Here is an 11,360-nt window from a genome sequence, read left to right as displayed (position 1 = left end):
ACTGACACTAATTTGCTTTATTATATATATATAATATATATATATATATATATTATATATATATAATTATATATATATTATATATTATATATTATATATATTATATATATATTATATTATATATATATATATATATATATATATATATATATATATATATATAACTGGAGGAAGTACTACCGAATTACGAATTGGACAGATTGCTTGGTGCCGCATATGGTAATGCGCACTATTCGAAGAAGACCGACACCTGATACCGACATGCGGGAAAAGAGTCTGATGGTTGACGTTTCAAGGACGCCGTAATTACTCATGCTCTTCTATACAACAGTATTCCTTTCGTTGGATAATAAACATGGGTGACGATAAAGATGACGATGATCGGCAATAATAATAATAATAATAATAATAATAATAATAATAATAATAATAATAATAATAATAAAATATTATAATAATAATATACTACTCGCGAAACATCTTTCCCTACAAGTGATAGACAGTCTTTGCATAGCTGCTAAATGAATTTAGATAAATGTGCTGGTACATATGTATCTAACCGACGTTATCGTGGATGCCGATTTCCAGTGCTGACGACGACGACGGTGGCGAAAAGTTGCGTTGCAGAGTCGCGCCATGTACGACGGCACGACCGATCCACGATTTCTCTGGGGCGTCAAAACCTGAAAGATCTCGCTTTCAGGCAGCCAGGCCATGAGGCGTCTGATGAAGAAGCGCAGGATACTGCTGAGCCACGTGCGCCAACTGATGATGATGAGCATGTGCGTGAATGTGAGGATGAACGACAGCGGTGGGGGGCGTGACGGTGTTGGAGGCACCAGCGGCGTGGGTCGGCAGAGGCGTTTGAGGTTGGGGCGCGTGAAGCGTGTGGCTGTGACCTGTAACCAGACTCGCGTGGCCACCGGAATGACCAGTGCCGTTCGCAGTCCCGGTTCCGGTCCCGGTCGTGGTCCCGGTCGCGCTTCCAGTCCCATTTCCGACACAACCGTTCGTTGAACCATGGCTATGATGATGATGGCCGAAGACGACCCCAGAGAAGGCCACGGGTCACTGATGATGCTTCGCGGAACCGTTTGCATGGTGCGCCTGCGCGACCACGTGATGACTCGAGGGTGGCGCATGTGCGGCGCTCGGATGGTGGTGGCTACCGGTCGCCCCATGATGATTCGCGTTGTTGGCGCTACTGTTGTTGTTATTCTGTTGCTGCGACTGCCGTTGACTGTTCTTTTTGTTCTTCATGCGTCGGTTCTGGAACCAAATCTTCACCTGTCGCTCGGTTAGGTTTAGGTTGCGCGCGAGCTCCCATCGCTTCTGCTTCGACACGTACGCGTTGAACAGGAACTCCTTTTCAAGCTCGAGCGTCTGGAACTTGGAGTACGGCTTACGTTTCTTTCGTACCGTCACTTGACCGGTCCATTCCAGCGGGTTCGAGCTTCCGCAACCAACGCCCATCCCGGGTACGCCGACACCGACGCCGACTCCCGCCAGGGAACCTGCGGGAAACAACGAAGATGGGGAGGAACCCCACATCACTTAACACAATTAGTTTGCCGGTAACAAACAACCTAGTTGCTAGCTAGGAATATAGCCGATGAATAAATTTGCTTCGATATTGAGATTCCGCTCATCGAAAGTAATCAAATTTTCAGAATAATATATTTATATGAGATCAAAGTATCTTCCACTTGATCCGTTGCTACTCGTTAGCAACTACCATATTCTCGGTCTTGCGCGCCAATGTGCCTCGGACAAAGAAAATGACCATACCCGTTCCCTTTTTCTGCGGCTCGTGGAATTATTAGATCCGTACAAGCCGACAGAAACGAGAGCAAATACATCGGTTCGTTGGTCGACGTATCGGCGCGTAACTATATAACACCGTTAGTCTTTGTTCCGAACGAGATTCCTATTGACACTAGTTACGTCTTATAAATCGAATCAAACAGACCGATCGATACTGTAATACCGTCTCCCGATTTCTCATCGGTTAAACTGATCCGTTTACTATTTGGAATTAGTACCCTGAATACGACGACATATCCTGCTGACATTAACAAGAGAGAAAAAAATCGCATTTAAATCGATAAGCGTAGTACTCGAGTGATCGTATTAATTAACGTATGTATATTCCAATATCGTGAGTGATGCTTTATCGATATTTATATAGGCTTTCAGAATTAACCCTTTCGAAACGAACCATTTTCCTTTTCCCGTCAATAATCAATAAGAAACGCGATATAATAATATTCAACGTAGTATGTTGGGCGGTTAAAAAAGATAAGGCCAAGCGTATTTTTGAAGTTGGGATATATAATCCCATGTGTCTTTTATAGTACACACTGTTTACACAATTTTTCACGTTATGTTATGAACCTGACGCTATCTACGCGAAATACGTTCCGAATAGCGGTCATAAATAACTTATTCGGTAAGAACTGAAGTTCGCGTTGGCATGTATTTTTCCAATAGTCTCGAAGGGGTTAATTAATTTAAAATTATCTCTTCACGATCGTGCTCCGGTCGAGGAGAGGGAAAACTGGTACAGTTATAGTCGATATTAAATTTTCCGTGAGAGGATAATAATTGCATTTACTAGGTACGAGTTTTAAACTGGTTTCTGAGTACAGCATCGTAAACGTGGAAGTGACGCTAATTCGATTTTTAAAATATCGAAAACGCAAGAAGAAAGAAAATTATGATTTGAAATTCGTATGACGAATATCGACGCAACAAATATAACAATTCCAGAAAATAAAAGGATTAAGAGGATGCGAGGTGAGGAAATCGTGAAATTCACAGCCGAAGCGTTTCCTGGCGCTACATCGTGCGTTTGACGAATGCGTGTATCGTGTAAATACGTGAGGCACATACTTACACAAAGGGTTCGCCGCGACGCGACGCGACGGCCCGAGCAGCCGATATAATTGGACCGGGCATACTAACCGGGCGGAAAACATGAAATGGAAACGCGAAACATGCTACTGTTAGTACATTTCTCGTCGTAGCCGGTGCAGCGGTGGTTCAAGACCGTGCACGAATCGCACGATCGTTCGCCTCGCGGATTTTTCTATTTGCTAATTAAAACGTCTAACGATTTCCAGGAATCGAGGATAAATTCCAATTTAAAAGAAAGAGTTTCGTTTCTCTCGTAAATAATTTTCTCTTTTTAATTTTTGTTTTTAATTTTAATATCGTGTTTCAGTCAAAAGTAATAATCTCATTTGTACAATACGTTCCGTCTTTCTCGATTCGCGATATAAAAGTTACTGTACGATCGAAACATTGTCTTATCGTTCGTTCTTCGACATAGAACTATTATAAAAAAAGATTGCCGATGTTAAAAGTCCTTGTAAATTAGGTGCGTAGCAAAGGTGAGATATAAATAACGTCTTTTTGGAAGAGGTCGCCCAATACTCGAACGTAGCGTGCATGAAACGAAGGGATTACGAAAGCGGTCGGCCTGTCCGTCTATCTTTAACCCAAGTACGGACAACGATGGCGAGTAATCGTTGCAAAGCTACGAATGCAACAGCCTCGTGAGCCTGGCAACGTTACACGCTCGTGAGCGCAACTAAATTGCACTTTCCCACCTGCTATTCCCCTTGTTGAATCTCATCGACGTTATTCACAACCGTGTCTCGATTCTCAAAACGCCCCTATGTCCTCCTCGGGATTGTTATTTCCTAACAAACACGTTCCAACCAGGAATTTTATTAAAGCAACCGAAAATAGGTGAGTTTATTTACAACTGAAATAGCGCGATCGTCGAGAGACGAATAAATTTTAACGTGCGGCGGTCGAACTTAAAGACTTGCTCTTTGTTATCGTTTTTTTTGAGAAAATCTTTCATCCTTCTCCTCGGCCATAACTTTAGAAACGTCTTATCGTAAACGGTTGATTAAAACATAGCAAGATCGGGAAAAATGTACCAAACATTCTCGACTCTCCTTTTTTTTATAGAGGATTCGAGAGCTGATCCGAGTTACGTCTTTTCTTCCTATCTTATTAGAGCACGTAATATCCTCCCTCTAGCCATTCGCCTATCCTCTTCTATATACGTTTCTCCCGTCCTAATTCTTATTGTCCCACGCCCCGTAGTTTCTATCGTTTCCCGATGCTAGTTTCTTCCGTTTCCGTTCCCGTTCTCTCGTATTTCGTTTAATGTACTTTTGCTTTCGTTCGTTTTGTTTCGCGAACGTGATTGCATAAGCGAGAGAAAAATATGTATCGCCGAATATGCCGGTCGTTCTAACAAAGGTCGGAACTCTTACGAATGTCGATGCACAGTAGGGACTTGTAAAGGGGCACGCGGAACTGCGGGATAAATGACGTATCGATTCGCGGCAGGCGTGCTGCCAGCAACGAGCGTGTTACGGTTATCGCGCCAACCCTCGAAACAACCGCTGTCCACGATTTACTGATATCAACGCGACGAAAGCTTCCCTCCCTGACCATCTAGATACGACTGTCTACTGTAATCAATTTAGGAGAACGGTTTAACGCGAAAGACAAAGCGTTAATCTCGAAGGAGGACGAATCGAGTTCTCGATCAGAAATTAAGTGAATACAAACTGGAAAGATAAAACATCGAGGACGGTGTACGATTAATGATGGCTCGCGCGATCAGATCGTAACTTGAAATATCCCTAATTAGACACGGCCAAGAGGATCGAAAAGCGCGCGATAAATTAAAAAGCGAAACATAGGACGTCGTTTAAAGTTGCAAAGTGGCTTTTAAACGACGAGCGCACGTCGTTTCGTTGCAACCGGTCTTCTTACGAAGATAACGTTACCCAACCAGGAAGATGTTATCTGGTCGGTTGCGAACGGCGGATCGTGAACAGCGGCAGCTGCCGTGGTCCGTGCAACTTGTCCAAAAACCGCGTTTGGTCGGAAGCATTCGGGAAAAGTTGCGTCGAAGACGATGCCGCGACGACGCGTTCTCGTATACCAGACAGACGAACAAAGATAATGGAGCTGCCATCTATTGGGTGACGGTTAAACTATACGCGGCGCTCGTATTCTGTTACTTTGTATGGATCGCACGCCTGCGCGTGCACCTCCCTACCACGCATACGATTAACTTCGGGGCCGAGAGTCGAGAGGATCACGCGAACGTTATCTCGTTTATCGGGCCGAGCTTGCCCGTATGACCAACTACCGTGTCTCGTATTTTCCTATTCTTTACGATTTCGAAGAGCGACGCGCGTACATTCCACCGACCTCTATAATATCCTATTGCCGATCAAAATCTCCAGCTCGTAGCTTTAAACCGAGCCAATCTTTTCGTTCTGCTACGACTCTTTGGCGACGAGGAAAATACGATTCGGTCGTGGCATTGAATATGTCAGCAGTACGTTTGCATATGTTTTCAACGCCGACAGACTTCTGACTGGTTATGCAAGTAGCCGAGTAAGGACCTACGGACATTCCGTAGATATACAGCGGCTAAAAAATATCCAAACGGATTAAAAGCTGAAACAGGACGAATTGAAAGATGGATGGATACGAGAAAAGAAATTGGCGATGGCATTTGCAAGAAGGAAAGCGAGAATGGCCGTTAGTAGGAGAAGAATGAACGGCTGCACGGGTCATGGAACGGATCAGCTGATCGGAGGCGCACGCCAGAGTTTACGAGTTACGGCCGCCAATAAACCTGCCGTGGTTCGTTGTTGCTCATGCGACGTTTCATGGGTTCCAGGATCCCGAGGAAAGGACGTCGAGTGGGGACGAAAGAGAATGACCAAATACGTGAATGAACGATGACTGAATCGCTAGTGTGACAGGTCAGGATCTTCGCGAATCTCGACCATTTAAATTTTCTCTACATCCCTCTCGATCTTCCTTTTTTCGTTTCTCTCTCTCTCTCTCTCTCTCTCTCTCTCTCTCTCTCTCTTTCTCGCTGATTCGTTTCAAGGTCGAGCTAGAAGAGATTCGAAGCACGATCTCGTGACTTTTGGACGACGTTTCGTTTCCCTGCGGACTCGCCGGAGCACGTACAGTGGATGACCTTGCGTTTACGAGCAAACAAATTTTACGCGGTTCACCGGTTACGTTAGAACCTACTTCTATCGAATGAAAAGTAAAATCTTCCGCGTATGTAGAACATACGTGTATACGTTACCTGAGTGGCAGATCTTACTGGAAGGAAACAAGATAGATTAAAAATGAAAAAGAGTCGATGCTTACCTGGAGGTGGGTACGGACTGGAGGTAACAGGTTCGGGCGCCCCGTAATTCCTAAGGCCGCCGTATCCGTCATGCGGGAAAGCGCCTTCGGCGGCTACCATCGCGGCAGTGACCCTTCCTCGGTCGTCCGCCGCGGACGGCGCCAAATACGGGACCCCGGCTTGCGAGTGAGGATGATGATGGCCAGCCGTGTCGACCGGATGATGATGCCTAGCAGTGGTGTACGGTGCGTAATTGCACCAGCTCTGAGAGAAACTCTGATGACAGGAAGAAACGGCCGGATCTGTGGCACCCGTAGCCACGGAGGATGAGCCAGCCCCGGTCGAGGAACTGGTGGTCGCGACACCGGCCGAATTATAAGACTTGTAGTCGGAAGTGGAGCCGGCGGTGACGGCGGAACCCGCTGTCGCCGCGGCTGGTGACCAAAAGCTGAGCGTGCTGGCTTTCCGGTTGTCCCTGGAGGATCCGGAAGTGGAGGTAGGGTCGGCCGCCAGATTGTAATAGGTCGGGGGATTGTTACCCCCGTAGGTTTGGTGATGATTGAGGGAGTCAGCCGCGGCTGCGGCAGACGAGTAATGAGAGTCCTGGGGATGATGGGGACTGTAACTCCAACCTCCTTGGGAGCCAGCCGATGACGAGTGGGAATGACGTATGACACCCGCTGGTCCAGTGGCGGGCCCGGCGGTGGACTCGACGCAGCCGACTTCGCCGTAAGAGGAAGCAGCTGGTGTGGCGGTCAACCTCTTGGCGGGTATATGGAGAGGGCCTGGCGCGCTGTTGCTCGCCACCGAGGAGGCGCTTGGCGATGTCGAGCTGGCACTGGCTGTGGGCGCCGAAGGCGCGCTCGTAGCTGAGGAAGCCGGTGCAGCTGGTGAGGTCGGTGTAGTGGCCTGCTGATGGGAAACCGGTGTCGATGTTGCTTGCTGTTGTTGCTGGATGGATACGAGGCTGGAGGCTGTTGGCGGGACCGGTGGCGGGCTGTCCTCGTAGAGGGAACCGTTCATCATGGCCCACCAGGTCACCCCGGTGGAATTCCCCGCTCCGGTGGCTGACCCCATCGGCGTGACGGAGCCAGGGTGGCCCACGCCGGTGCCGCATAGCGGCGCGGCGTGAACATTGTCGTACAGCGTCGCCGTCGAGCAAGCCACGTGATCGGCGATGGTGCAGATGATGACAGGTGATTGCCGGTGTTATAACGATGACGCCCGGGACGGTGGCGATTTCGACGTGGAACGAGGGTCGCGACGCGGTCGATTCCGTGGCCGATCCGTTCGCGATCGTCGGCGTTGTTCGGGAGACGGTGGCAGACCAAGCGCGGGAATACCGAATCGATTTTTCACCAGTCGACCGGCAAACGCGATCGCATCGTCGTTTCACGCGGTTGCGTTTACGACGTGCATATGCGATCCAAGGACGGACACGAGCCAGCCGATATGACGTTCCGAGTAACGTTAGTCCGACAAAACGAGACACCGTGCGCGATGAAAGAGCAGGTAGAGGAGGCAGAGGGGAGAAGGGGGAGGAAGAGGAGTAGGAGGCGAACGAGGGGAAGAAAGAGAAGAAAACGGCAGAGGCCGCGAGAATGACGGCGACGCGGGAGGTGGGGGGGAGAGAGAAGCAGCAGAGCGGTAGTTATTCGCGTCGATTTTACGAGACGGTCTCGTCGAGCGTGGCCGACGAAATCGGCAACAAATGTAACCGATGGTCAGGGAGCGGGACCAGTTGGAAATATCGCGGCGAGTCCCGTGCACGAATTGGCACGCGAGACGGCGATTTCAAAAAGGCGAGGACGGAAGAGTCGCGCGTATCATCGTGTGCGGAGCATTGCGTTGCTCCGTGGAATCGCGGAATAAATAAAGAAAACGCGTGCGGAAGGTAGAGAAGACGCGCGGTAGGTGGGGATAGGGAAAATCGTACGGGTGTACGTGATCGTGTGAGTAGGGTTTGCGGAGGGAAGAGAGGGTGTGCAGCGGCGCGGCAGACAGGTGGAGGGGTAGGTAAGCGTGGGGTGGAAGGAGACGGCACACGGCAATCCAGAAAGAGAGAAACCGAGGGAAGGAGAGACGAAGAGAAGGCGCGAGAGCGAGAACAACGAAAGAGGAGGACGGAGCGAGACAGGGATAGACAGAGAAGGAGGCGCCCAGGGGTGCGATAAAATGCGTAGAAAATCCGTCGAGAAAAGGTCCATGCACCACCACCACCGCCGCCACCACCACCGCGACAACGCGTCCAAGACGACGACCGAGGTTGATCGAAGTTGACGGGCGGCAAGCAGGTCGAGCCACGTGCAGAAACGTCGTCGATGAGGATCGGTCAGCGGGTCGAATTCCGATATCGATGTTCGAACGATCCAGTGATCGAACAGCGATGACGATGACGATGATCAGGTCCAACGATGGTGCGCCACGCGCGACGTTGGAACGAACAAAAACAAAAAATGACACAGCACTCCTTTAGAAACGATCGTTCGGAGATATATCTAGCCGATAAGTCGTTGCAGCTTTCTTATTTTATTAACGCGTAACAATATGCGCAGTGGGCGTGAAACTACAATTTTAATTCGGTCTCTTCTTCTTGCGATCAGTCGATCTCGTTTCGCGCGTTCCACGTAATTTCGCGATCGCCGGACGTCACCGGTGACGATGGATGCTCGAAACGATCAACGAGCGGTACGCGGCTGAAACATATCGCGACCAGGACACTTGGCAATCGTAGTCTTCTCGGGACCGAGCACGTCACGTCGTCCGTACGGCACGAGCACGTTTCTTTCACTGCTCGACCGATCTTGCTATCGTCGTCTCGGTCCGGACCATGCTCGAGCCGCATGTCGTCCCTTCTCCTTCCTCAAAGGAAACTGTCACGTTGCTCATTACTCTCTTCGAATACACACGCGACGTCCACTTCAGCACGCACTTCGTTTCCACCAGTCACTTGTTCTCGCCTTTTCACCCTATCCTCCTTAAATATCCTTCGATCTCGATTCGACGTGTTTTCTTCTTCTATCCGGCCGTATTCTTTCTATCGAGGCGAGAGGCGCGCTATCCACGAATCGCAGAAGTCCCAGTAGACGTACTCGCGTCAAGGATCACCACGGCCAGGAGAAACGGTACGTTCGTGATCGGACCGAGTATCTCTCTCAGCGCTCTTTCCTTTTTTTTTTCCTCTGTCCCGAAAAGTCAGGTATCAGATCCCTGTAGAAGTATCGTGGGTTTAAATATCTCAGGTAGAGAGGCACACAGTCGCCGTGAAACCGTGGCAAACTATGATGATACACACACGCGCGGTGTTTACATACGTGAAAAGACTCCCTTTCTTCTCTCTGGCCTCGCTGAGCCGAACTGAGCGTCAACTGAGAGCTCTGCCCGCGGCTCGACGCGCAAACGGGCTGAAAGCGACACCAGCGCGATCTCTCGGATCGTTTGACAACCAAACCCTGGACGGACACGTCTCTCTTCTCCCTACCACTTTGCGCTCTGCCAAGCCGTTAGCCCCGAACCCCTTTCCTACCCTCGCCCATCGCACTCTAATCTGCCTCTCTCCCTTCTCTGCATCGCGCGAGAATCAGCCTGCATAAGCGCAGCGAAACGCGTATACACGCGGGCCTCTTCACGAAAATCTCGATATCGCGCGAGCGACTTCTCTCGCACTTCCAAACGTTTTCTCCGCTGCGAACACGACTCTTGGCTAAAGGAAGGAACGAAAATAAAACGAGAGGAACGATTCGAACCGGGTCGTAATCCAATTGTCGAACAGCAGGTGCTTCTTCGACTATTCCGCTTACAATTTTCGCGTCCCTTGGGTTACCACGAATCAAAATTTTCGCGCCTCTGACGCGCGATAAACAAAACACGGGAGCTCGTAAAATTTCGTCCTTAACCGAAGAAGTAGGTTTTGTCTTTCTCTTTCACCATCGTTTGCTTCTGTCCGATATTTTAAATCGAAATAATTCAATTTTCGGGGACTAACGTTATTTCGATTGTTATGTTTATATCGCGGTCGTTCGTGGTCGCAACTTTTGTCGATCCTCGGCAAGTTCCGTCATCGAACACTGCGTCTTTTACGATACCCATTATCTGGCGGAATAACGACTAGCCGTTATCGTTGTTAAATTATTTGTTTACAATCATGTCGCTTCCACACCGAGTAATCGTTCGAATTGCTCGAGTTATCTATCGTCTTGATTTTTACTCCAAATAGTCACCGCACCTATTCATTTTAGTTCGAACTTTATATTTTCCAATGCATCGAATCTAAACTCAACAACAACGACGGAATTGCCGCGATAAGGCGCGAAAAGTAGTAAAGATATCGTAATCGTAATATGTTACAGTTCCATATAGGTAAATCAACGTCCACGAAATCCTCGTAGACGCGCGAACATAATTATCCTAATGGCCACGTTCTCCGACACAAGCACACTGAGAATTGATTCAAGGAGTCGCGCGGTCGAATGACCGAGTCCTCGACCGTTTTCCGCTGTTCTGCACGCGTGACGTCACGCGCGAAAGGAGGAATGGATGATGTCTCGCGACCGCCACGATCTCACTACGGTGCGTGAATCGACGCACACGTTGTAACGACGCGCGTACGTGTACACGCACACAAGTGCCGGCAATACGTCATGGCAGTATTGCAGTCTAAATCTCGGTACTTTTATGGGGCAGTAAAGTAAAACGGTCTGACAACAACTCCGGTGGCACATACGCCTTCCATCTGTCCATCAGGCTCGCGCGCCGCTAGATCGCTCCTCGCCTTCTTAATCGGCAAACAAATTATCAAATTATTCGAACGCCCATTAGGTTTATCGGCAAATCTATACGCCGGTGTCTATCATCGAGCCTTTTTAAGGCAACCGTGTCAATTTTAAGTTACGATCGAGCAAAACTTTGCACTTTAGAACCTGTTCGTCTATCTGAATCCATCGAGGAGTAAACTGTTCGTGTAACTGGAATACATATGGTCCGCGTTTAGATAAGTAGAGCCAATGAGAAAGAGTTGATTCTCACGGATGGACATTTCGCGTATACTACACTATACGATTTGCATTTTTTAATGACGGAAGGGGAAAGGTCTTAACATTGCGTAGCAACAAAGGTGTAGATAAAAAAATCCTGAGTGAAGTTATGCGACAGAAGGCACATGAATATATTT

The 11,360-nt window shown here is 48.6% G+C and overlaps 1 protein-coding gene and 1 long non-coding RNA gene across 2 annotated transcripts in view; one reads left to right on the top strand and one right to left on the bottom strand.

Moving 5' to 3' along the window:
* The window catches only part of LOC126926643 (homeobox protein abdominal-B), a 95,818-nt gene that overhangs the window by 4,550 nt on the left and 79,908 nt on the right, over positions 1 to 11,360 (bottom strand). Inside the window, exons 8-9 of the mRNA XM_050743081.1 lie at positions 6,211 to 7,187; positions 561 to 1,553 (exon numbers count right to left, since the gene is read on the bottom strand). Coding sequence (XP_050599038.1) covers positions 1,069 to 1,553; positions 6,211 to 7,187 — 1,462 coding nt within the window. The 3' untranslated portion in view covers positions 561 to 1,068. The remainder of the gene's footprint in view (positions 1 to 560; positions 1,554 to 6,210; positions 7,188 to 11,360) is intronic.
* The window catches only part of LOC126926694 (uncharacterized), a 54,117-nt gene that overhangs the window by 23,724 nt on the left and 19,033 nt on the right, over positions 1 to 11,360 (top strand). The window lies entirely within an intron of this gene.

Source organism: Bombus affinis, chromosome 18, assembly GCF_024516045.1.
Source record: "Bombus affinis isolate iyBomAffi1 chromosome 18, iyBomAffi1.2, whole genome shotgun sequence".
NCBI classification, from domain to species: domain Eukaryota; kingdom Metazoa; phylum Arthropoda; class Insecta; order Hymenoptera; family Apidae; genus Bombus; species Bombus affinis.
Note: the sequence above shows the minus strand (reverse complement) of the source record. Positions and strands in the feature narration are given on the sequence as shown.